Source organism: Mus caroli, unplaced genomic scaffold (genome assembly GCF_978045245.1).
Source record: "Mus caroli unplaced genomic scaffold, Mus_caroli_1 scaffold_13, whole genome shotgun sequence".
Taxonomy (NCBI): Eukaryota; Metazoa; Chordata; class Mammalia; order Rodentia; family Muridae; genus Mus; species Mus caroli.
The window spans coordinates 53570944-53596743 of NW_028227268.1; the positions used below are offsets into that span (position 1 = coordinate 53570944).

Genomic DNA, 25800 nt, shown 5'->3' on the forward strand with positions numbered 1-25800 from the left:
CCCATAAAAAGTAATCTCAAAGGGAGAGATCTGACCAGGACAGCAGGAGCCTTCAAAGACTGCAGGGTTTGAATACAAGTTGGGCAATTTGGAAGCAACCCTGGGTCTAAAGTTAGATTCTCTTAGGATGGGGTCTTAGCTCAGTGGGGAGTCATTAGCTTAATCCCCAACACTGCACACACAGCTAACTTCTCAGTTAGGAATCTCTTCTGGGGACTGAACCCAGGGTTCTAGCTCTGACCTATGTCCCCTTCCTTCCAGGCTTACGCTCTCTCTGTTTGACATTACCAAACTGCATGACCACAAGTCAGTCACTCTTGCTCTCTCAACTTAGTTTTATATTTTTACTTTTCATCATAGAATATGCATTCCAGAGAAAATACTAGGGAGACAAGTATAAACATAGAAAAAAAAAAACAAAGAAAATACATATTTCTGTGAAAACCATTATTAACATTTAAATTCTCTTACTACATGGTTGGAATTATATTACATGCAGAATTTGATATTCATTCAGTTAAAACTGGATCACAGAGATCTGTCCTTTGTCCTAATTAGGCTCTCAATTACTGTGATACAAATGCAACTCCCTACCATGGCTCTGACTGGCTTACTCCTTACTTACTCAGCCTGCTTTTTTTTTTCCTTTTAAAATTTATATTTAGGGTTTTTAAAAAACAGGGTTTCTGTGTAGTCCTGGCTGTCCTGGAACTCACTCTGAAGATCAGGCTGGCCTCGAACTCAGAGATCCACCGCCTCTGCCACCCAAGTGCTGGGACTAAAGCTATGCACCACCCTTTTCTGGTTCTGCTTTCTTACAGTATCTAGGACCCAGGGGAGGCAATGCTCATTGTAAGCTGGGCCCATGCATCAATCATTGAGAAAGTGCACCGCAGCCTTGCCCATAGGCCAGTCTGGTGGGGGTGTTTTTTCAGCTGAGGTTTGTTCTTCCCAAATGACAACAACCTGTGTCAAGTTGACATAAAACTCACCAGAACACCTGTGGTGGTTTGCATATGCCTGGCCCAGGGAGTGGCACTATTTGGAGGTGTAGCCTTCTTAGAGGAAGTGTGTCACTGTAGACATGGGCTTTAAGAGCCTTATCTTGATTGCCTGGAAGCCAGTCTTCTCCTAGCAGCCTTCAGATGAAGATGTAGCTCTCAGCTCCTCCTGCTCCATGCCTGCCTGGAAGCTGCCATGCTCCCACCTTGATGATAATGGACTGAACCTCTGAACCTGTCAGCCAGCCCCAATTAAATATTGTCCTTATAAGAGTTGTTTTAGGGGGCTGGTGAGATGGCCCAGCAGGTAAGAGCACCAACTGCCCTTCTGAAGGTCCTGAGTTCAAATCCCAGTAACCAAATGGTGGCTCACAACCACCCATAATAAGATCTGATGCCCTCTTCTGGGGTGTCTGAAGACGGTTACAGTGTACTTACATATAATAAATAAACACATCTTTAAAAAAAAAAAAAGAAAGGAAAAGAGTTGCTTTAATCATGGTGTCTCTTCACAGCAGTAAAACCCTAAGATAACGCCCGTTGTTGATGTACCGAACACTAGCAATCAATTAAGTTTAGATGAGGAAGACCTAAGTACTGTATTCTTTCAGATTTTTTTTCTACACATTAGACATTTTTAAGAATTAAGAAGTTACCATGGATGACTGAGATGGTCAGTGGGTAGAGGGGCTTGCTGCCAAGCCTGATAAACTAAGTTCAATCCCAGGACCTGCTCATGGTGGGAGGAAAGAATTGACTTTTGCAAGTTGTCTTCTGGCTTCTAGATATGTGCTGGGGCATGAAGGGTGCATGCATGTGTACACATCTGTACACATACAAAATAAAGAAATGTTTTTTAAAAGTTACAGATGGTAAGGAAAAGAAAAAATTGTTTTTAATTTTTAAAATTATTTTATATGTATGGTGTTTTCCCTGAACGTATGTCTGTGTAACACACATGTGCCTGGTATCCATAGGCACCAAGGGGGTGCAGGGTCCCCGGGAACTAGCGCTTCAGGCGGTTGTGAGCCCTCATGTAGGTGCTTAGAATCAAATTCAGAGCCTCTGTAAATACAGCCAGGGCTCTTAATCACTGAGCCATCTCTCTAGCCCCCAAAAGCAAAATTTTAAGCACAAAATTTTGATGGAGACAAAGGATGGGAATGTGTAGAAACAGTAAGACCCTCATGAGGTTTCACTTTCACTTTTTATTTATTTGTATGTTTGTGTGTTTGTATGAATGTATGGGCAACCACTTTTCTGCAAGAGGGCAGGGAAGCAAGAAGAGGACCTTGGGTCTCCTGGAGCTGGAGTTATGGATAGCTATGAGCTGCGTTGTGTAAGTACTGTGAACTGAATGCCAGTCCTTTGCAAGAGTTACAGTAAGTAAGTCAGTCTTAACTGTCAAGCTATGTCTCCAGCCCACCACATGTGTGATTTTAAAGATGTCAATAATATTATATTCACTAAGTTGAATGACTGATAAATGTACATTTTACTATTACCTGCTGGTTTAAATAAAAATATTACTATCTTATGTGTGTGTTGGGTGTAATTATATACACACATGTGTGCTGGTGCATATGGAGGCCAGCGGTGGAGGTTTTCTGTCCACCGTGTGTTTTGAGGTAGGTCTCTCCCTAGGACCTGGGCCTTACTAGTTAGACTAACCTAGGAAGCTGCCTGTCTTCCCTACTGCAGAGCTGAGTCTCCAGTCTGCACAACAAAGCCTGGTTTCTTTAGAGGGCACTGGAGATTGAACTGACGTCCCCAGGGTTGTGTGGCAAGCGGTTCTGTAGCTGTTTTGAACCCAGCCGCACAGAAGGAAGGAAGGAAGGAAGGACTGTGCTGAGGCTTCTAGAGCCAGAGCTCCTCCCCTCAGAGTGCCCGCCTTTTCTCTAGCGAAACAGTTGATAGCTTTGTATGATCTGGAAGGTTTTTAACTATTGCTTTAGATTTCTTTCTTTCTTTTTTTTTTTTAAGTTAACCAGTCAGTTTATGTATCAATAAAAATCACAATTTACAAGATGCCAATACAATAATTTCAGAGCCAGTGGATAATGCTAAAAGCTTTATCCCAATTATTCTAACCTTATGATATCATAGCTGTGGCTGGTTCAAGCCATGCTGCTTCACATCCACCTCCATCCTCCTTCCTCTTCCTTTTTTTTTTTTTTTTTTTTTGTTTTTTTGAGACAGGGTTTCTCTTTATAGCTCTGGCTGTCCTGGAGCTCACTTTGTAGACCAGGCTGGCCTCGAACTCAGAAATCCGCCTGCCTCTGCCTCCCGAGTGCTGGGATTAAAGGCGTGCGCCACCATGCCCGGCTTCCTTTTTTTTTTTTTTTTTTTAATTGGATATTTTCTTTACATTTCAAATGTTATCCCCTTTCCCGGTTTCCCTCCCTCCCAGAAAAACCCTATCACATCCTCCCTCCCCCTGCTTCTATGAGGGTGCTCCTCCACCTACCCACTCCCACCTCCCTACCCTCTATTCCCCTACACTGGAGCATCTATCGAGCCTTCATAGGACCAAGGTCCTCTCCTCCCATTGATGAATGACAAGGCCATCCTCTGCTACACATGCAGCTGGAGCCATGTGTACTCCTTTGTTGATGGCTTAGTCCCTGGGAGTTCTGTGGGGTCTGGCTGGTTGATATTGTTGTTCTTCCTATTTGGTTGCAAATCCCTAGATAGATTTCTTGAGTAATCTTTTTTTTGTTTGTTTTTTTTTTTTTTTTTTTTTTTTTATTTTTTTGAGACAGGGTTTCTCTGTGTAGCTCTGGCTGTCCTGGAACTCACTCTGTAGACCAAGCTGGCCTCAAACTCAGAAATCCACCTGCCTCTGCCTCCCAAGTGCTGGGATTAAAGGCGTGCGCCACCACCGCCCGGCTTTGAGTAATCTTATTATTGGCTTAGGAGTGTCCTCAGTGTTTCACATGCTCCTTAGTCTATACTGGGAGGTCTCTCAACCTCTAGTCTGTGTGGGATAACTGCATATTTGTATGCTCCTTTTTCTCCCCAAACATTCTTCCAATAAAAACAAGAAGTAATCACCAAGAGATTCCAACCTGCCTTACTTTTGGAAGTATAGAAAGAGAGAGCAGATGCCCACACTGACATGGTTAGCAGGGGACAGGCATCAGAGACAGTGAAACAATCACAGACAAAAGGCCCAAGGACAGAAAACAAATGGACAAAAGAAATACAGAGGAACTCGTGAACACAGAAGGAAAGAGACAAGAATGGAGCAGAGAGAGAAATGCGGAACAACGGGCTATCAAGGAAAAAGAGAAACAGCCACGAGAAGCAGGTGGCATTCCCAAGACCAACACACAGGGAGAGGAAGCAGACAGTGATGGAGGGACTGGGTAAGACAGAAGACAAAGTAATGCTCGACACGGACACGGTGCCACACAATTTACCAACACTCAGTAGTTCTGCAGGCAGACGAGATGATGGAGGGATACGGGCCAGGCAGACAGAAGGTCAGCCAATCCAGAGCAGAGGTGGGAACAGAGAGGAAGACAGACATCTAACCAGCAAGTGAGGAGGTTCAGGAACACGGGTCGTTTACGAAGCAAAAATGAAGGACAGTATACATGATATGGAGATGTTTGATCATTATTCTCAAAAGAAGGCCTGTGTACAGTCCGAGTCTGTCTCTAAAATGCACAGAGAAGAGATAGAATAAGGGTTGAGGAGGGGGCAAAATTTTTGGATAAGGAAGAAGGCAAACTTCTTGGACAGACTTAACACCCACAAAAGGATCTAGAGTCACTCACCCTGAAGACCTAGGCATGGTGGGTGCGTGCCTACAGACGTGCACTGGGGAAGCCGAGGAACCCGGGCTACGCAGCTAGACTTTGTCTCCCTACAAAAGGAAAAGACAGAAATTGTAAATATATACGAGAAAAGCAGAGCAGGCGTCTACCTGCTTCCCATGGAGGGACGCACAGCTTGCACGTCACTGCACTTGTGACGTCGACCTGCGTCGGTGTGGCAGTTCACTCCTCCCAGTGTGGCCATGTCTTTCCGTGACACAGGTTTTAGGGAAGAGACCAAGGAGTGTGTGCAGTCATACAGGTCACCTACCAGGTTGACTTAGGGGAGGGTAAGCCCTTCCTGAGCATTTCTGCGGCAGTGAAAGCAAGCAAAGAGCAAGCAGTCAATTAAAAGGATGGTACCCAGCTCTACGAGACCTACAAGGTTGGATCGGAACGGTAAATGGGGAGAGGTAGCAAAGCCTGGAGAAGTTAGGAAGTCCTGATGTGTGACAGGGTATGGGTGGGAGGAGATAAGAACCGCACCCACTGAGAAGGGATGGGAGTGGCTGTGTGCACAGAGTGGTGGGGGTTCAGATGTGTGGACCTCCCTGTAGTGGCATCTAACAAATGGGATGATGATGGCTCTGGGGAAAAGCATTCCTGGCCTGGGAGAGAAGGAGATGTAGGAGACTTTTATTCTTCATTAAAAGTCTTATTTTTAAAAACACTTATTTTATGTGCATGAGTGTTTTGCTGCGTGTATGTCTGTGCACTCTGTGTGTGCCTGATGCGCTGGGTGGTTCAGGGTGTTAACTTCTCTATAACTGGCATTACAGAAAGGTATGTGGGTGCCACCATGTGGGTGCTGGTAATCAAACCCAGAGCAACAAGTGCAGTTGACTGCTGACCCATCTCTTCAGCCCCTTACTTTATTTTTTATGTGTATGGGTATTTTGCCTCAGTGTTATATCATTCATGCAATACCCACAGACACCAGAAGAGGGCGTTGTATCCTTGGAACTGGAGTTACAGATGGTTGTCAGCTACCACATCAGTACTGGGAATCAAACCTGGGTCCTCTGGAAGGACACCAATGCTCCTAATTAGTTAGCTGTGTCACACTAGCTTTAGGTTCCATACTTTGAGAATTTCATAGCATGTTTATGTCTATTCGAAAGTTGGCTGGGGGGAAAAATACCTAAAACAAACGAGAAGAAAGAAAAGCAAGCAGAGATGTGGACAGCCAGAACCTGCTAAGCAGACAGCAAAAAGCCAGGAAAATAAAGACTAGGAAACCAGCAAAAAGACAGAGGCAGGCAGACTGCCTGTGAAGGCAGCAAGGAAGAGAGAGAAGACTAAAAAGGAGGCGGGGTAAGGGGTACAGTACAACTGCAGCTGAGATGTCAAGGCATCAAGGCGTCAAGGCGAGGGACCCGCTGAAGGGCCTGGGGAGAGGAACTAAGCCCATTGGTGTGTTGTCAGCGAGACCCTTGGAAGCCCTAGGAGAAACAGCTGATAAGTAGAGTAAAAAGATACAAACTGAACAGCCGGAGAGCAGCAGACAAGACAGGCAGTGAGAGGACACAGCTAAAAGAAGTCAAAGAAAGCCAAGGAGGTCAGCGGAGACACGCGGAAAGGAAACAAGTACAGATGAGAGGCCAACCATGATGGGAAAGTGTGGCGAGTCCTGGAAGGTGGACAAACCAAGAGGTTCAGGCTTTAAAAGTGACAGAGACAGGCAGGCGGGGAGACAGATGGCTAGGGAGAGAGAGTGGTGGGCAAACAGCCAGAGAAGCAGACAGACAATCGGGGAGAGAAAAAAGCTGCCAGCCAGTGAGGGAGGAGCAGACAGGCAGGCAGGCATCATAACAGAAGCAAGCAGGTAGAGAGGCAGGCAGGAGCGAGGTGAGAAGACACATCAAGAGGTCACAGGAAAAGGGGGGGTAGATGCAGACAGGCTGGGGGCGGTGTAGGGGGAGATGGACAGTGTGGGAGAGGGAGCTGGGCAGATTAACAGGTGCTCTGTTAGAGACAAGGATTACAGGCCTGCACAGGGAGGCGACCGGCCGCCATCAGCCACCTACACCTGCAGACCGTGACACGTGTGGCAGGCAGGCAGAGGTGCCTGCACAGGAGAGGACACAAGAGACTGTTGCCACATGCTGTGCAATGTGGCGCGCGCCACACACACACAAGTGAAGACACTCTTAGTGTCAGCATGATGCACAGTACGCATCTTTGGGCCAGGAAGAGGGGGAGCCAGGCACACTCAAGAAGAGCCATCCGTATTCACAGACGGGAAGGAAGAAAGTAAACAGAGGACAGAGATGTCCTTCACTTAGAAATGATGAGGCCCTTGGGGTCAAAGGTGTCAGAAAAAGTGTCATGGAGGGGTCGAGTGTACTTACAGAGGAGCCCACACATAGAAAGAGGGGGTACCCATTCAGACTGGCAGTGAAATCGAGAGAGGACAGAACCAAATAGTATGGGTGCATAGGCAAGATAATTCCACAGTTAAAAAGAAAGACAGACAGAAACCAATGCTTAACCAACTAAAGTGTAGTGGGGGTGGGGAGGGGATGGACATCAAGAAGAAACATCTTAGCATTGTCAACAATATTCTGGAGATTATTCCTTTGTTGCAAGTCCTTCCCTGGTTGTTGCCCACCTTCCCCTCAGGGTCCCCATGAATGCTGGGAGCCTCAGGGGGCAGTGGAGAAATGGTTTCCCCAGGCCATGGATGGGGAGCAACAAAGACAGATCAAAAGAATGGGAGGAAACTGGAGGGAAGAAAAGAGCCAAGAACAAAAAAGAAGGTGGAGCCCGGCTATCTGCCCTTCTTGCTGGGCTTCTTGGCAAGTTTTATTCCAGTTGAGCCGGCTCTGTCAAATCTCTGTAGGAAAAACTTACTTCTGGCCTCCAGCTCAGCTGCTCATCTGATCCCTGCTACAACTTTAAGATAAACACTGGGATCCAGTCGGAAAGGACGGGTCAGCCGGTTCAGTGAAAAGGCCTGAGTGTTCGCCCTACCTCATTCCTCTCTTCTCAGCTGCCTTCCTCTCCCCGTGCCTCAGTTTCTTCTACTTTATCAGTGTCGAAGGTCATGGAGGAAGAGGCGTTCGATGACACAGGAGAAAAGAATTTCACAATCTTCAGATCCGACCCTCTCCTCTTTCTCCTAAAAATCTGACCTAGTCACCACCAAATTAATTTCTCAAGTCAGACGATTTTACAAGGAAGCCACTGGAGGAGAGGAAGGGAAAGAGTAGAGATAAAATTGACAACAATCACAGAACACTGAGGGCTGGGCAAAGGAGAGAATCAAACATGGACTCCTTGGAAAAAAACTCAATCATCTATTCATATCTCTCCCCCCAAAGTCACTAGGATTTCTGTCACTTTTTTTTTTAAGAAAGGAGAAAAAAAAAAGCCAGTACCGTTTCTCATTTAAAAGCTACGTACACAATTAAATGCATTTTGACTTCAATGAGGTATGTAGAGAGTTATATATAAACATATATTTCATCTTTTTCCTTTTCAATGCCTGAAGGAAAAAAAAAAAACCTTCACATCAAACCACTCCCTTCTGAAGTATTCAGAAAAAAAAAAAAAAAAGCTTTTCTTTAGAGAAGGGAGGTGGGGGGAGGAAGAAGACTAGTAAAGAAAAGAAAAATTCAATCTAGTTGGACTAGTATCTAACTAGTTAACCTTTAACAATTTATGCTGATGTCAGACTGAGCATGAGTACTGATTAATACCCCCCCAAATATTTTTATAAGGGGGGGGAGTTAAGTCACAGCAGCCATTTTTGTTTTATGCAGAAATCCTTCATGCCCCCCAACACACACACACACACACACACACACACACACACACACACACTCTCTCTCTCTCAATACACAAGGAAAATGTATTAATCTGTGCACTAATCAGTTATGAAAAAAGGGAGAAATTTGTGGGTTTCTGAGTAGAAGCTTGGAGACTGGATGTAACAGGGAGAATGGGGGTGTATGAAAAATGAAATATTAAGCCAGCCATTTTGTTTTAAAAGGGGATTTTACCCCCCTCTCTCTTTCTTTATGAGGGGGGTGGCAGTGCTGGAGGGGGGGTTGTTTTAAAAATAATTTCAAGGCGGCCATCTTAGTGCCTCAGCTCTGAGAAATATTTCTGAGCGCCCCCCTCAGAATTTAAATATATTTAAAGCAACCGAGGGGGGTAGAGAGAAGTCGAAAACTTTTATATACATATATATAATTTTTTTTTTTTTTTAAAAACGATCTCCCTTTCTTGTTCTCTTGGGAGGAAAGACAGAAGGGGGAAAAAAGTCCTTAAATTTTTCCAAGAACATTTTTGGGGGTGGTGCGGCCCCCCTCCTCAGACGCCGGCCCCGGGGGTGGGTGTTCTGGAGGGGGGTGGCCTGGGGGTTTGGGGGGCTGGGGGAGGCGGTGAGGAGGAGGAGGACGCCGCCGCCGAGGAGGAGGAGGAGGAGGAGGAGGAGGAGGTGGTGGTGGTAGCGGTGGGGGAGGCGGGCGGGCGGTGGGTGGGGGGGTGGTGGGGGGGCCAGAGCCACAGGATGGCTTCCCCTCTGAGGGACGAGGAGGAGGAGGAGGAGGAGATGGTGGTGTCGGAGGAGGAAGAAGAGGAGGAAGAAGAGGGCGACGAGGAGGAGGAGGAGGTGGAGGCGGCCGACGAGGACGATGAGGAGGAGGACGAAGAGGGAGTACTCGGGCGCGGGCCGGGCCACGACCGGAGCCGCGACCGCCACAGCCCCCCCAGCTGCCACCTCTTCCCGCCGCCGCCGCCGCCGCCGCTGCCGCCGCCCCCGCCGCCAGGTAAGCGTCCGTCCGACTCCCCGGGGCCCGAGCGGAGCCGCGGGGCCCGGCACCTACGGTTCGGCCGAGCCGAGGAGAGTCCCGGGCGCCTGGCCGGTCCAGACGGGCTCGGCGGTCCGGGCGGCGGCGGCCTTGGGGCCAGGCCTCCTCCCCTCCCCCGCCGCACCCCTCCCCCGCCGCTACCGCGGCCGCCGCCACCGCCGCCACCGCCGCCACCGCCACCGCCGCCGCCGCCGCCGCGCCCGGGCTGGAGAGCGCAGGGAGCGAGCGGCGCGCGCGGACCGGGCCACTTGGTCGCGGCTTTCGGGGGAGGAGATTTATTTTTTTCACCCTCGGCGGGGAGGGGGTAGGCAGGAAACGGCCGTGGCGAAGCCAGGGCCCCCCTCCCAGGCCGAGCGAGGGACCGCGGAGACCCCGGCGACCGGACGGCGGCGTGGGGGGAGGGGCGCGTGGGGGAGGGGCGGCCGCGTGAGCGCCCCTCGGGCCGGGCCCCGGTGGGGTCGGACTGAAGCCGAGTGGGTTCGGGGTGTGGAGCTGACTGCCACCCGACGCCCTCCGCTGGGGACTTGGGCAAGCAGAGGTGGGACAGTGGCCCGCGGACCAGCCCCTCCACCTGCAGGGACTTCGGTGCCCGCCAACTTAGGGGTGTGCGGTGGCACGCGGGGGAGGGGGCGTGCGAATGTTTGTATCGGCTGATGACCAGGGGCAGGTGGTGGCCACACTCCACGCAGACCACTTCCTGGAGTAAGACTTGGACATACTGTCCACTCCCCCCTAGCTGGCCGCCGAGGTCTCGGGTCACCTCAGATTAGAAGAGAGACAGGAGAATGTCTGGGGAGCCAGATGCCCCCGGCCCCACCCTCGTCATCTCTGCCCCGGGCTCTTTTGTGTCAAGTGCAGCCCCCATCCCCCCCTCGTGACCCCGTCAGTCTGGGGTGGCCGAACTGCCCAGCTGTGACTCTCACGTGGCTGCCATTCACTGTCACTCTCTTGATGAAACCACCCACACACCCTGACCACGTTGGGGGGCGTGAACTGCCCACCCAGCTGCTCTGTCCTGACCATCATCACTCAGCACCCTTCTCCGAGATGACAAGTCACCTGCCACTGGCGTAGGACGTCCAGCTGTGCTGGGGACAGACCCTTCTCTGGATCAGTGGCACAACTCTCAGACCACCCTCCAAGTGGAGAGCAATTTCTAGCTTCTTTAGGATAAGTGTCGCCAACCTCTGATTGGGGACATCCACACCCCCAAGTCTCTGGCGGCAGAGCAGCACACACACACCAAACTTTAAAACGTTATTTGTAAAAACTGTCTTACTGACCACTGTGACTTTTTGTCACACGTGTTGAGACAGCCTTTCCGGGGGTGGGGGGCTGTTAAAAATAATGTGTTTAATGCGTACTGGGTAAAGCCTCACCCCTAACCTCGTCAGGTTTACCTGTAAAAGAGGAAAAGTTTAGAAAAAAGTTATTCCAGCGAGCCCGCAGGATTCGCTTGGAGTCGGGGGGGGGGGGGGGGGAGAATTAAAGATCCGATCCTGAGGAGAGAGAGGGCTGCCCGCAGGGCTGCCTGCGGCAAGGTGTGAAAAAGAGGGGAGAGGGGCTTGTCAGGTGAGTTAGGGCGTCGGTAACTCTCGCCTAACTGTTCTGAACTCCGGATCTGGTTTTGATCCCCGGCACTGGAAGCCTTGTAAGAGAGGAGAATGAACGAGCCTAAGGTCGAGATGGGTCTTTGTGTGGCGTCCTCCCTCCCCCTTTGCTTTCTGAATCCTTGAGAAGCGTCAAAAGCTTTTGAATTTTTATGTTTGAAATGAAATCTCACCTCCTATGTCTCCCTGGGCAATTTCATCCCCCTTCCAGCCCTCCAAGTCAAAATGACCCAGATACACCCCCTCAGATGACTTTCTGAGGTAAAACTTTCGGAAAATATTTTTAGCGTACTCATTATCCGTCTACCTCAGTGTGGGGAAAAATAAGTCTCCTCTTAAGGAGCTCTGTTCAGGCTGCCCGCCCTCGTCTCTTTCTGGAATATGAATTTGTACTCGTGAGAGCCTTCCATTGTTTTTCAGTGCGACTGCTTTGATTCTCACCATTTTTGTTTTACATTCTTACCCAAGACCAATTTTTATCCCTTCCCCCATCGCGCCAGTCTCCTTACATTGTTGAACGTTTAAAATAATAGCATTCGTGTTGGTGGGGGAAGGGAGCAGGAAGCTAAAGAAAAAAACCTCATTTCTTCTCCCTCCCCCTTCTGGCAAGTCTAGAGAAATAATATAACATAATATATAGATGTGATTCCTTGGGGGGTGGGGATGGGGGTGGGGAAATGATTGTGGGTGGTGCGGAAAATTCTGGTAGTTTCTTTGCAAAAGGTCTGAAAATACAAACCCACCTCCTGCATTCAGTACGCATGTGCGGTAGACCTATTATGGAGGTTCGTTGTGGGGGAGGGAGGGGAATTTGAGAAAAAAATAAATATAAGTGTGAGAGATTGATGGCGAGATTAGGAGAGAGGGGCGGGAGCAAGGCTCTTGCCCAGGCTCCTCCCACAGCCCTACTGCCAGACTCCGCCCTCGCCCTCCCCACCTTCCCGAGATCTGAGCCGGGAAGTGGGAGAGTCTGGGCTCGCGGCCAGCTTTGAGAAGCTGCTGAGACAGAGGTTGGGGCTTTATTACCCTCCCTTGCCTCTCCTCGCCATTCTTTCCCTCTGCTGGCCACCGACGTCGGCCTAAAACTGAGAACCTCCTGCCGGGCAGGGTGGGAAGTGGAGTTCACAGGCTTCCTCGCCCCACACACCCAGGGTGACCCAGGCGGCCCACTTCCCTGATCCTTAGCCAGTTGGCGTAGCCTGGCCTGCCCTTGCCACTTGCCCCGCGGTCGTCGTTTCCATGTTCCGCGTTAACCCAAGTCCCTAGAGTTAAGGGGAGCCAGCTGCTGGGTCTGACGTCTGACTTCCTATTACAGCCCTGGATCGGTTTTCACACACTGCCTCTGGGCAGGCAGCCCCTTTGCATGCCCACACGCCGTCCACCGTCCACCGTCTGCCATCCGAGAGTGTCTTTCCTCACAGGGACTCGGGATTGTGGAGGTAGAAGGAGAGGTAGCATCAGGTCGGAATCCCAGGCCTGGGGTGTTAATTGTGGCTAATTTTCCCTTGGCTGTTGAAGGAAGGAATATTGTGTGTCCTAGGGCGAGAGGCTGGGCCAAGCCCTGGCTTTCCCCTCTGGCTGCAGCTGCCTCTACTTGGACAAGACAGGTCTGGCTGGTTAGTCTAGTGACTGGTGGGGGTGGTAGGTAAGCCACGGCCCGTTTCTATGTGGCATTAGGGCTTAATCTTTGAGAAACAACTGTGGTCCCCAAACCTTAAGCAGACTGGCAGGGTCAGGGAGAATGGGATGGTGGGATATCAGGGAAGAACCTGCCCTGGGCCTGCCCTCTGGGGAAAGAGACAGGGCCATAGCTGTGCTGAAGCAGGTACAGGTATCTGTGTGTGTGTGTGTGTGTGTGTGAATCTGAGACTGCACATGTTAGGTGTGTCTGTGTTTATATCCTTGTTTGTGTCCCTGCAATGTGTGTCAGCATGTCTGGGACAGATTTAGAGGTGAAAGGTAAGGCGTGGGATAGAGGTGCAGCCTCCAGGAGTAGATGTGGAGGCAGGTGGGCTCCAGTCGTCCCGGAGGAGGACTGTTTAGGGAATTGCGTTGACTGCTTTTGCTGAGTTAGATGTGTTGGAGGCAGATACTGGTCCTGTGGGGAAGAGAGGATGACTGAGAATTTCTTCTGCTCCAGTGCTGTGCTGGTGTGATTATCCAAGAAAATGTAAATAGAGGCAGGCCTCCCTCTTGGCAAAAAGGATGTCAGGGCCCCAGGGTGTTAGTGTGAGAGCCCAGGTGTCCACCTCTGGCTCTCGCTCCTCAGCATCTGGCTTAGGGAGCTGCCAGCTTGTGTCTCCCTACTCCAAGTGCTGGGGTCAGGCCAGGCCAGCAGCTGGGCATGGCTTCCCCGGTTCCTGGGCAAGCTGCCAGCTGGCAAAGTGAGGGGGAAGGCAGGAGGAGCCCTGGCGAGTACTGAAAGGACCTGCCACAGTCTGCGCCGGTGGCCTACAGTCTGGTCCCTTGTTAGCAGGAGGGGAGAAGAGGGAGTGGCTTGGCTGCTCCTCCTTTCTGACCCTTGACCTCCATTCAGAACCAGGGGATCCCAGAGTACTAGAAACACTGTTTGCATCCGTTGAGGGGCAGTGAAATTTAGAGGAGTTATTGCCTTGGTTCCTAGAGAGTACCACGGTGGCAGTTAAGAAGGGGACAACGAAGGACCCTCCAAGTTTAGGTTTTTTGGTACTTTTTTTTCTTTAAAGATAAAGATGATATTCGGCTGCTGCCTTCAGCATTGGGTGTGAAGAAGCGAAAACGAGGCCCCAAGAAGCAGAAGGAAAACAAGCCAGGCAAACCTAGGAAGCGGAAGAAGCTCGTGAGTGTCCCCCGCAAGGCTCAGGCCCTTTCCCAGAGACGACATCATTCTCTCTGTTCCTGGCTACGTGGGCAGAGGGCTTCCTAGGGTCAAGAGACTTTACCCCCTCTCTCGTGTCTCCTCTGCCTCTCTTGGACTTGGAACCCTAACCCCACTTTCTCTAGCCTGGTACAGAGTCCAGTTGTCAGTGTAGCTCCCTCACCATGTGAGAGAAAGAGTTGAGAGCACACTGTCTTACTGAGGGAGGAGCTAGTGCCGTGCATGTTTGAGCCCTGGATTTAATTCCCAATACAGAGGGCAAAAGAAAACTACAGTATTAGAGGAAGCGTGTGTGAATTCAGAGCCTAGAAATCCTCTGCGTTCCTGGACAATTTATTTGACTCCCTGTGCCTCAGTTTCCTCTGAAAAAAGTGAACAAATAGAGATCAATTGCTGGTCCATGGGATAGTTGTGAAGATGGAAAGAGATAAAATATGTTTCGCAGTAAGAACAGTTCTTGGCACATGGTGAGAATGAATAAATGCTATTTTTTATTTCTCTTCCTTAGGACAGTGAAGAGGAATTTGGCTCAGAGAGAGATGAGTACCGGGAGAAGTCAGAGAGTGGAGGCAGCGAGTATGGAACTGGACCAGGTCGGAAACGAAGAAGGAAGCACCGAGAAAAAAAAGAGAAAAAAACAAAAAGAAGGAAAAGGGGAGAAGGGGATGGGGGACACAAGGTGAGTAGAGTTAGGGAGTGAGCACAGAGAGTGGCACAGGGATGGAGGAACATCGCCAGAGCTGGGCTTTGTAAGGGATGGAGGGATGCCACCAGAGCTGGGCTTTGTAGGGGATGGAGGGACACCGCCAGAGCTGGGTTTTGTAAGGGATGGGGACTGGACTGCACAGGGGAGCAGGAGACTGGTGGACACTAACAGAGGTATTAAAGGATGCTGGGAGAGGAGCCAGGGTACCCCATCTTACCATCCCGTCCCCCACTCAGCAGGTGGAGCAGAAGTCATCCGCAACCTTGCTTCTGACCTGGGGCTTAGAGGATGTGGAGCACGTGTTTTCTGAGGAGGACTACCACACACTTACCAATTACAAAGCTTTCAGTCAGTTCATGAGGTATGACAGAACCAGGAGGCCTTTCACACAAATACTTCATTATTAGGGGATGGGCCAGGCCTCTCTGGAATCTGTTTAAAATCTAAGAAAATGTGTCCTAGAGAAATTCATGGCATGTACAGAAATAATTTTAAACATATTTTCAGTCTACTCTTGGTCTGGGGTCACCCAATCCTAGCTAAGTGTCTGTCTTTCTCTAAGGTTGTGGGGACAGAGGTTATGAGTCTAGTACTAGATTAGAGAAGGTTCTAGAACTAGAGGGCAGTGAGGACAGGAAGGATTGAATCTTCTGCTCTGCCAGTTCTGTTGTTTTCCCTCTCTGTAACTTTTCTAGACTAGACCCAGGTGCCATTATTGTCCAAGAGTTTTCATTTCAAGTCTTCTTTCTAATGATTTATTTATTTATTTTATGTACATGAGGTGCTCTATCTGCATGTACACCTGCGTGCCAGAAGAGGGCATCAGATTACATTATAGATGAGCCACCATGTGGGTGCTGGGAATTGAACTCAAGACCTCTGGAAGAGCAGCCAATGCTCTTAACTTCTGAGCCACCTCTCCAGCCCCAGAACCCTTTCTTAAGCCCTAGTAAAAACAGATCATGCATTGAGAGCAGCAGGCTTCAGCTGTGGGACTCTCCAAGCAGAGACTAATGAGAATGCCTGGGGTGGGGGTGGGGTTTTCACCCAGGAGTTCCCGTGCCATGGACGTACATGCTGAGGTTTAACACAACAGTTCAGTGCCCTAGTTTCATCTTGGGCAAGTTACTTAATTTTGTAGGTGCTTGATTTTCTTTTTTTTTTTTTTTAAGATTTATTTATTATTATATGCAAGTATACTGTAGCTGACTTCAGACACACCAGAAGAGGGCATCAGATCTCATTACAGGTGGTTGTGAGCCACCATGTGGTTGCTGGGATTTGAACTTAGGACCTTTGGAAGAGCAGTCAGTGCTCTTACCCACTGAGCCATCTCGCCAGCCCTGGGGCTTGGTTTTCTTATCTGTAAAGTAGAAATACATGCTTTGTAAGAGCCGGTGTGGATTTGGTGGGCAGCTGAACGCATAGCTCAGGAATGTTGGTGCGTAGCCTCAAGGGATAATTGGTAGCAGTCCTTAGGAATGCCTTACTTACACCCCTGCTACAGTCGGTATGTTTGCCAGTACTGAGGTCATAGGTGTCCTAACAGGAGCTTACCACACCCCCTAGAGGAAAGCATGATGTCTGTCTTTTTCAAACTGTCCCAAGGGAAACTTTCTTCAGGTTCCATATAATTCAATAAAATGCAGAAAATCAAAGCAAGCATGCCATTGTGAGGGTGGGACTTGACAGGATATATTTTCCTTGTAACTTATTTTTACTTCTCTCATTACTTAAATTAATATTTTTCTTAATAGGACATACTTTCCCCATCCAGGAATGTTAGCATAGACTTAATTGATACAGGAGATGGCAGTGTTCCCAGACCATCTGTGAAGGGTCTGAGTTTTCTGTGTCTGTATTTCCAGGCCCCTAATTGCTAAGAAGAATCCTAAGATCCCGATGTCAAAGATGATGACCATCCTGGGGGCCAAGTGGAGAGAGTTCAGTGCCAATAACCCCTTCAAAGGGTCGGCAGCTGCCGTGGCGGCAGCAGCGGCAGCAGCAGCAGCAGCTGTGGCTGAGCAGGTGTCAGCTGCTGTCTCCTCAGCCACCCCCATAGCACCATCTGGACCCCCCCCTGCCCTTCCACCACCCCCTGCTCCTGAAATCCAGCCCCCACCCATCAGAAGAGCCAAAACCAAAGAGGGCAAAGGTAGGAACCCCTCTTCTTCCAGGCTCTTCCCCTGCTTTCCAGACTGCATGGCTTCGCAACTCTACAACCCTTGCTTTCCCAACGGTGATGGCTGTGGGGGAAGAGGGGGAGTGCGGCTCAGGAGAGGGAAAAGTGAAGCCATGGCCCAGTCCAGAGTCCCTGGTGGCACTCTCTCCACCAGGATGTGTCATGGCCCACGGATTTTCTCCCCTCCTCCATATTCTCATTTAGGTCCAGGCCACAAGAGGCGGAATAAGAGCCCCCGAGTGCCTGATGGACGCAAGAAGCTTCGAGGGAAGAAGATGGCGCCACTGAAAATCAAGCTAGGGCTGCTGGGTGGCAAGAGGAAGAAGGCAGGCTCGGTGAGCAACCCTGCCCGTCCCCCCAACGCAGGGTGCCAAGGGCTGAATCCAAGGCCTAGGCCATGAGGGAAGCTGGGTGGGGGTGGGGGGATTCAGGATGCCCCCTCCCTCCCTCATGGCAGCGGGGTCTGGGCAGTGTGCTTTTCAGAGTGAGGAGGGCCATGAACCAGAGGCAGAGGAGTCAGACCTGGACAGTGGTAGTGTCCATAGTGCCTCAGGCCGGCCTGATGGCCCTGTCCGTGCCAAGAAGCTGAAGCGAGGTCGGCCAGGAAGGAAGAAGAAGAAGGGTGAGGACGTCCCCTTGTGTGAGAGCCTCTCTGTGTGCCCTATTCCTTTGCTGTCTTTCTTGCTTCAGATACTCAGACCTTCTCTCTTTCCCTGAATCCCTTTCTTCTTTTCTCTGTCCCCTCTGTCTTGACTGGGGTATATGACAGTCCTGGGCTGTCCTGCAGTGGCCGGGGAGGAGGAAGTTGATGGCTACGAGACGGATCACCAGGATTACTGTGAGGTGTGCCAGCAGGGCGGGGAAATTATTCTGTGCGACACCTGCCCCCGTGCCTACCACCTCGTCTGCCTTGACCCCGAGCTTGACCGGGCTCCTGAGGGCAAGTGGAGCTGCCCCCACTGTGTGAGTACCTGCTGCCCTCACCGCCCTGCCTGCCTCTTTTCCTCTTGCTTTCTGCAGTGGTTTTCTGGGCCTCTCAGCAGTACTAGGATCCTAACTGGGTCCTTTCTTTAACCCCTTACTTGCAGAGTCATTAAGTTTGAAAAGTCGGGGTATCCTGGGTGGTAGGTCCCAGGAGACTTATGCACATCTGGGGCTCAGTCGTCCTGGTTTTCCTGTCTCTCCTTCTCTTCTTCTGTCTGTGTCTGACTGCATCTGACCTCCTAGGAGAAGGAGGGGGTGCAATGGGAGGCCAAGGAGGAGGAGGAAGAGTATGAGGAGGAAGGGGAGGAGGGAGAGAAGGAAGAAGAGGATGACCACATGGAGTACTGCCGCGTGTGCAAGGACGGCGGGGAGCTCCTGTGCTGTGACGCTTGCATCTCCTCCTACCACATCCATTGTCTGAACCCCCCACTGCCCGACATCCCCAATGGCGAATGGCTGTGCCCGAGATGTACAGTAAGTGGAACCACATCCTCCCAGCGCCACTGTTCACCCATTTCTGAGGCCCAGACACCAGCTCATCCTTCCTCAGCCCCGACCCTGTGCTGTACCTTTGTCCTACCTAACAAAGGGCTCTCTTCGCCTCCTTCTTTCCTTTTTCTCTAATGTGCCTGAAGTGTCCTGTGCTGAAGGGCCGTGTTCAGAAGATCTTGCATTGGCGATGGGGGGAGCCACCTGTGGCAGTGCCAGCACCGCAGCAGGCAGACGGGAACCCAGACGTCCCACCCCCTCGTCCTCTTCAAGGCAGATCAGAGCGAGAATTCTTTGTCAAGTGGGTGGGACTGTCCTACTGGCACTGCTCCTGGGCCAAGGAGCTTCAGGTACAAAGGCTTTTCCTTTGCCTAGGCCTCGGCTCCAGCTCCCAGGCGCCCACTCTGTCCTCTGGGCATCCAGCTCCTTTGTCATCCTAGGAGTTAAAGGCTGTTTCTTCTCTCTCCCTCTGTGCCCCAACAGCTGGAAATCTTCCACTTGGTAATGTACCGAAACTATCAACGGAAAAATGACATGGACGAGCCCCCGCCGCTGGACTACGGTTCTGGTGAGGATGATGGGAAGAGTGACAAGCGCAAGGTGAAGGACCCGCACTATGCGGAGATGGAGGAGAAGTACTACCGTTTCGGCATCAAGCCGGAGTGGATGACTGTCCACCGCATCATTAACCATAGGTGAGTCCTTGCTCTCTGCAAAGGCCCACCTGGACTATGACACTGCTCTAACTCTGGTGATAGGCCTACGTAAGCCAAATGACCGATTGAGGTTTGGTGGCTGTCTCTGCAGCTGCAGCTGCTCCTTCTAAGGAACTTGAGAAACCAGGAGGAGAGAGCTCAGCCAGCATTCTCTGTAGCATAAGGATGGGGACGGGCATGAAAACGAGCTCTCAGGAACTGGGAGACGCTTGCCAGAGCAGTGTCTACCACTGCCTAGCACTGGCTCCTTCTCACCAAAGTGTGAGCGATTAGCCGGGACATTTGACAGTTCGCTCCTGCTCAGCTTAATGCCTCGATCCAGGGCTGGCTCATTTTAGCCACTCACAAACCCTGTCTGGTGAGGGAGTGATGCTGCAGGATCTCTGGGCTGTGCTATGATGGGTATCTTACAGACCATCCTGAGAAGGCAAGCATAACAGGTGCTGTGCTTGTTGACACTGTATTTATCAGAACTTTGTGCAATGCATGATCCATATTATTTTTCTCTCCTCTTGCTCCTCTTCTTGGTCTCCTGCTCAACAGTATGGATAAAAAGGGGAACTACCACTACCTTGTGAAATGGAAGGATCTGCCTTACGACCAGTCCACGTGGGAGGAAGATGAGATGAACATCCCAGAGTATGATGACCATAAGCAGAGCTACTGGAGACACCGGTGAGGACGCCTGCTCAGCAGCCATGACAGCCAAGGGGAGGCTGCTGTTCCAGACAGACCCAGGCTAGGGTAGCAGCCTCAGCTGAGGCTTTGGGTGGGTTTGGTGGGGTAGCATAAGGAGGAACAATAAGATCTGGCCAGCTCAGAAGGATGGCCTGGGAGCTAAGAGCTCTTGTAGATGATCAAGGTTCAGCTCCTAGCACCTATATCTGGAAGCTTACAACCTCCTGTGACTCTAGATCCAGGGGACCAGACACTTTCTCCTGGTCTCTGAGGACATCCCCTGCCCCACTAAATAAATAAATAAGTAAATAAATAGATAGGTAGGTAGGTATGTAGATAGATAGATAGATAGATAGATAGATAGATAGATTAAAAGCTACATCTAAAAAGAAAGAAGAGGAAGTAAGAGCTGGTCTGAGAAATGGGTGGGGGGCTACATGGAAGAGAGTGATGGATGCTCAAGGAATCCCAGGGGTGGAGGTGGAAAGTGTAGGATAGAGCTGGCAAGATGGCTTAGTGGGTAACAGAGCCTGCCAGCAAGGCTGGCACCCGAGTTCATTCATAGGATCCAAATGGTAGAATGAGGGAACCAGTTTCTACAGTTGTCCTGTGACCTGTCCTCTGTAAATGTAATTAGAGTTTTTTTGTTGAATTTGCTTTGGAGAAAGAAAGAGAGAGGATCTGAAAGGTTTAGGCAGAGGGAGGGAGGCAGGTCTGGGATGGGTTTAGAAAAGTGGGAGAGCTCCCCAGGACAGGCCTCACTAGACACCCATTCTTTTCCCAGTGAGTTAATTATGGGTGAGGACCCCGCACAGCCTCGAAAGTATAAGAAGAAGAAGAAGGAGTTACAGGGTGATGGGCCTCCCAGTTCACCTACTAACGATGTAAGTTGTCTCTTCCCTGCCACTACAGCATTGGGACTGGAGCTGTCAGCTGCCTCTCAACAGTGGCTTTCCTCCACCATTCAGCCTTGCCCTCTCCAGAGGGGCAAGGGACTGGACCGTAGGAGTTGGGTGCTACCTGTAGTCAAAACCCAGTTCCTTACGAGCCAGCCTTTCCCAGTAGTGCTGCTTGGTGGTAATTTAGGGACTGGGGGTGGAAGGAGACTGAAGACTAGAACTCAACTCAGTCCACAGCTGAGGAAATTGGAATCCACCTTTTACCAGTGGCTAGGGCGGGGCAGAAGCACCCTCAGCTGTTCCCTTGAACCTTGCCATGTCTTGACTCCACAGCCAACAGTGAAATATGAGACTCAGCCAAGGTTCATCACAGCCACAGGCGGCACGCTGCACATGTATCAGCTGGAAGGGCTGAACTGGCTGCGCTTCTCGTGGGCCCAAGGCACTGACACGATCCTGGCGGATGAGATGGGGCTGGGCAAGACCATCCAAACCATCGTCTTTCTCTACTCACTGTATAAGGAGGTGTGTGCTGGATCCTAGGCCTCCCGAGGGGACTGAGGCCTAGCCTGGACTAGGAGGGTATAAGGCTAGGGCAGGCAGCAGGCAGACTGGTGTGCACACCCTTGAGCGGAGACTAATGGCATTCCACCTGTGACTCCAGGGCCACACAAAAGGTCCCTTCCTGGTGAGTGCTCCACTCTCCACCATCATCAACTGGGAACGAGAGTTCCAGATGTGGGCACCCAAGTTCTATGTGGTCACATACACGGGCGACAAGGACAGCCGGGCCATCATAAGAGAAAATGAGTTTTCGTTTGAGGATAATGCCATAAAAGGAGGGAAGAAAGCTTTCAAGATGAAGGTAAGTCTTTCTATCTCATGCTTTGAGACCCTCAGATCTGCCATTTCTTTGTCCCAAACAGGGATTCCTCTCCTTATCTTTGTGGCTCTGTACTCCACAGTAGATCCTCCTGGGAGCAAGTGCAGCACTATCAGCACTGGCACAGGGGTGGAAGTTAAGGCTGTGATCTGTAGTGCCTGTTCAGTGCTGAAGTTAGAATAACCGGCTTCCTGAGGGAAGAACAGGGCTGGGGATGCGGGAGTTAGTGCGTGTTAGTGGCGGATGAACGGGCAATGCTTCTGTTGGCAGAGAGAGGCACAGGTGAAGTTCCATGTCCTTCTGACATCATACGAGCTGATCACCATCGATCAGGCGGCGCTTGGCTCCATCCGCTGGGCCTGTCTTGTGGTGGATGAGGCTCATCGACTCAAGAACAACCAGTCCAAGGTGAGCGAGATCCCCACACTGCGGCCTTGGAGGCTGTGGAGGACTTGTGCCGATCCTTAAAGAAACTATAACAAAACTAGTCTGGGTTGTTGTAGGTAAGGTTCCTGTCATAGTGGAGAAAGGACCGTGCTGTAGGAGGGAACAGGCTAGGACTGGGGTCTCTGATCCCGAGGGAAATGGGAATTCACGAGCTGGCAACTGGGACAAGTTTATGAGGTGAGTCAGCCGCTTGCCACTAAAAGACATTTCTTTCCCTTGCCTGTCCTTGTCCCACTCCCTAGTTTTTCAGGGTCCTCAATGGCTACAAGATAGATCATAAGTTGTTGCTGACGGGGACCCCGCTGCAGAACAACCTGGAGGAACTCTTCCACCTTCTCAACTTCCTCACCCCAGAGAGGTTTAAGTGAGTGGCTCACTTGGGGGTCCTTGGGGGTGGGGGGGGTGGGGGAGCAGCACAAAGACTTCTAGAAGATTCATCTGACCTAGGAAAGAGAGCCCAAGGTCAGAGTCAGAGAACTTCTGTCCTTGTCTGATTTCTTCTTTCTCTGTGTCTGTTAGCAACTTGGAGGGCTTCCTGGAGGAGTTTGCCGACATATCCAAAGAGGACCAGATTAAGAAACTGCACGATTTACTGGGGCCACATATGCTTCGGAGACTCAAGGCGGATGTCTTTAAGAACATGCCAGCCAAGACCGAGCTCATTGTTCGAGTGGAGCTAAGCCCCATGCAGAAGTGAGACTTGGGACAGGCTGTCACACTTGTGGGTGGGGCTTGGGTGGTAGCTTTCCTAGAGTTGGGGCCACATTAGAAATGGTTTCTAGAAGCCCACACTTTTAATCCCAGCACTTGGGAGGCAGAGGCAGAGTCTGAGGTTAGCTTGGTCTACAGAGTGAGTTCTAGAATAGCCAGGGCTATACAGAGAAAGCCTGTTTAAAAAAATGATAAGAAGTAGGCTCCTTTATTATTCATATCTCTTGTATATCCCTACCCTGGTCTTTAGGAAATACTACAAGTACATCCTAACTCGAAATTTTGAGGCCTTGAATTCTCGAGGTGGTGGGAACCAAGTGTCCCTGCTTAACATCATGATGGACCTTAAGAAGTGCTGCAACCACCCGTACCTCTTCCCGGTGGCTGCTATGGTAGGGACAGTGAGCGGGGACAGATGGTGTGGCTGCTTCTCGGGGAGGGTCTGCCTTGGACACGGGCGGAGCTGGGTTGCCCTGGCCTCTCTGGGTGGGCACCGTAGGAGTCAGGAGGATGCTTGCTGACCCTCGTTTCTCCTAACCCCTCTCTTTTCAGGAGTCTCCTAAACTCCCCAGTGGGGCTTATGAGGGTGGGGCGCTTATTAAGTCATCAGGGAAGCTGCTGCTGCTGCAGAAGATGCTGCGCAAGCTGAAGGAGCAAGGACACAGAGTGCTCATCTTCTCCCAGGTGACCGTCCCCTCTGCTCCCTCTTGTATCTGCACACTGTTGCCATTCACCAACCAGACCTCAGTTCCTGTCCTCCTTCCTGTGGCTCTGCTAAGAAAGGCCGAGATCCTGCCCACAGCTTGTCCTGACTCAGGCAGGCAAGGTGGCGGGTGTCTGCTTTAATCCCTGAAGTTGGACTGCTGGGGCTGAAGTGAGAGACCGTGTATTCAAGTGAACAGAAAGAGCCGATGGTTGGGTTCAGTGGTACAGCACTTCCGTAGCTTGCATGAGGCTGCGGATTCGATCTCTAGCACTGGACAAACAAAAGTATAAAAGGTCTGGGCTGAGTGTGGTAGTGCATCCCTTTAATCCAGCCTGCACATAGCAAGTTCCAGGCCAGCTAGGCCTATACAGTGAGGCCTTGTCTATAAAAATGAAAGGCCTGGCATACCTGGCTCTCCTTGTCCTAAGAAGAGACTCGTATCACTTACCAGCCTTATTCGTGATGCAGCAGGGACCACAGGCCTTTTAGGATTCCGATGAAAGGTATATAGACCTCTACTTTGGAGAAAACGACACGCCAGTTTTATGTGATTTTCAAAGTATTTATATAGGTTTCTCTGAAACCTTTTCATGGGTCTCAGAGAAGCTGTGCCTTATTAGAAATGATCTTAAATCAAAAGACTTTGAGATAGAACTGGAGGGCTGGGGCTAAGTGGAGTGAGTAGACATGGGAGCGGGCAGCAGGGTGGCTCTGTTGGGGTATGGAGCCTAGGGATTGGTTGATGTAAAAGGTGCTTTGGGGAACTAGGCCTGAGCTACTGCTGTGGTCTTCTGGACTCCTGCTGTCCCTTTTTCAGATGACCAAAATGTTAGACCTTCTGGAGGACTTCCTAGACTATGAAGGCTATAAGTATGAGCGCATCGATGGTGGCATCACGGGCGCCCTCAGGCAAGAGGCCATTGATCGCTTCAATGGTGAGGAGAAAATATGGTGCTATCTAGGGACATGGAGGGCCTGAGAACACCTGCCGTGTCCTTAGGATGGGGGGTGGTGGGGGGAAGCTGGAAACTTAGACTAGCAGTTATAATGTAGTGGTTGATAGTCAGAGCATCCAGCAACCAGGGGTAAACTCAGCCTCTTACTTCTCACATCCCAGCTCCTGGTGCCCAACAGTTCTGCTTCCTCCTGTCCACCCGAGCTGGTGGCCTGGGCATCAACTTGGCCACTGCTGACACTGTCATCATCTTCGATTCTGACTGGAACCCCCATAATGACATCCAGGTGGGAACCTGCATCCTGCATCCTACATCTTGCATCCCCATCAACATTCAGCAAGTTGACATGGGTTCTTGAAGGACGTTGTCCTGCTCAGGGATGGGTCTTAGAGAGAAGACCTTTCCTGACCCTGTGTCAGCTTCTGTCACTCTCCTGGCTGACCTCCGTTTTCTCCTGCCCCTGTAGGCCTTCAGCAGAGCCCATAGGATTGGCCAGGCCAACAAAGTGATGATTTACCGGTTTGTGACCCGAGCCTCTGTAGAAGAACGAATCACACAGGTGGCTAAGAGAAAGATGATGCTGACACACCTGGTGGTGCGGCCAGGCCTGGGCTCCAAGGCTGGCTCCATGTCCAAGCAGGAGCTGGACGACATCCTTAAATTTGGCACCGAGGAGCTATTCAAAGATGAAAATGAGGGTGAGGTAGTCCCTGGGAACCCCCACCCTCCAAAAAAAAGCTCTCAAAAAACAACCCCCCCCCAAACCCTTAAAAAACCAAACTTCTCCTCTCAGCCTGTAAAGGACAAATCCCTTCTTCCTAATAGGCTGAGAGAAGGGACAGCCACCTAAGGAAATAAAGCAAAAGACACTAAGATGTGGGCCCCCAGGGAGCAGTCTCTTCCTCCAGGGCCCAGTGAGGGAGAAGAGGCATCTTACCCATCCCAGCTACACTGTGCTTGAGTTTCTGGCCAACACCTCAGGTCCTCTTCTGTCTCTGCCAGGAGAGAATAAGGAGGAGGATAGCAGTGTGATCCACTATGACAATGAAGCCATCGCTCGACTGCTGGACCGTAACCAGGATGCGACTGAGGACACGGATGTGCAGAACATGAATGAATACCTCAGCTCCTTCAAGGTGGCACAGTATGTCGTGCGTGAAGAAGACAAGGTGAGAGGCTTGGGGACCACACCCTATCTCCAAGGCCATCTCTGAAGGGCAGTGAATGCCTTTCACTACTTTTTGAAGTAGGAGTGTTCTCTTGCACTCATATTTTTGATTTATCCTCTCATCCTGGTCCCCAGCAAAAAGCAGTAGTGTACCTCAAACAGTTTATCA

At 50.6% G+C, this 25800-nt stretch overlaps 1 protein-coding gene and 1 long non-coding RNA gene across 15 annotated transcripts in view; one reads left to right on the plus strand and one right to left on the minus strand.

Moving 5' to 3' along the window:
• On the minus strand, positions 1 to 9740 carry LOC110305980 (uncharacterized). 4 transcript variants are annotated; one of them, XR_015045045.1, is made up of 4 exons: positions 7796 to 8218; positions 4784 to 4872; positions 4424 to 4663; positions 1 to 1458 (listed from the first exon to the last, which is right to left on the minus strand). It is a non-coding gene; the product is annotated as an uncharacterized LOC110305980 (long non-coding RNA). The 4 variants fall into 4 exon arrangements; XR_015045044.1 differs by lacking the exon at positions 1 to 1458 and adding an exon at positions 9655 to 9740 and having other exon boundaries at positions 3339 to 4663; positions 7796 to 8008; XR_015045043.1 differs by lacking the exon at positions 1 to 1458 and adding an exon at positions 8228 to 8943 and having other exon boundaries at positions 3339 to 4663; positions 7796 to 8008.
• The window catches only part of Chd3 (chromodomain helicase DNA binding protein 3), a 26851-nt gene continuing 10366 nt past the window's right edge, over positions 9316 to 25800 (plus strand). For 6 of the 11 annotated variants that reach the window (XM_085829886.1, XM_085829891.1, XM_085829887.1 and 3 more), the window contains exons 1-24: positions 9316 to 9597; positions 13955 to 14067; positions 14615 to 14785; positions 15049 to 15173; positions 16681 to 16967; positions 17199 to 17329; positions 17466 to 17616; positions 17764 to 17957; positions 18222 to 18452; positions 18614 to 18817; positions 18951 to 19162; positions 19727 to 19858; positions 20646 to 20745; positions 21094 to 21285; positions 21425 to 21625; positions 21914 to 22051; positions 22333 to 22454; positions 22610 to 22783; positions 23052 to 23193; positions 23354 to 23485; positions 24325 to 24442; positions 24625 to 24749; positions 24930 to 25161; positions 25466 to 25632. In XM_085829886.1, coding sequence (XP_085686012.1) covers positions 9339 to 9597; positions 13955 to 14067; positions 14615 to 14785; positions 15049 to 15173; positions 16681 to 16967; positions 17199 to 17329; positions 17466 to 17616; positions 17764 to 17957; positions 18222 to 18452; positions 18614 to 18817; positions 18951 to 19162; positions 19727 to 19858; positions 20646 to 20745; positions 21094 to 21285; positions 21425 to 21625; positions 21914 to 22051; positions 22333 to 22454; positions 22610 to 22783; positions 23052 to 23193; positions 23354 to 23485; positions 24325 to 24442; positions 24625 to 24749; positions 24930 to 25161; positions 25466 to 25632 — 4053 coding nt within the window. In that variant the 5' untranslated portion in view covers positions 9316 to 9338. Of the gene's footprint in view, positions 9598 to 12494; positions 12701 to 13954; positions 14068 to 14614; positions 14786 to 15048; positions 15174 to 16680; positions 16968 to 17198; positions 17330 to 17465; positions 17617 to 17763; positions 17958 to 18221; positions 18453 to 18613; positions 18818 to 18950; positions 19163 to 19726; positions 19859 to 20645; positions 20746 to 21093; positions 21286 to 21424; positions 21626 to 21913; positions 22052 to 22332; positions 22455 to 22609; positions 22784 to 23051; positions 23194 to 23353; positions 23486 to 24324; positions 24443 to 24624; positions 24750 to 24929; positions 25162 to 25465; positions 25633 to 25800 lie in introns of those variants that run through there. The other 5 variants (XM_085829888.1, XM_085829893.1, XM_085829889.1 and 2 more) reach the window with 4 other exon arrangements.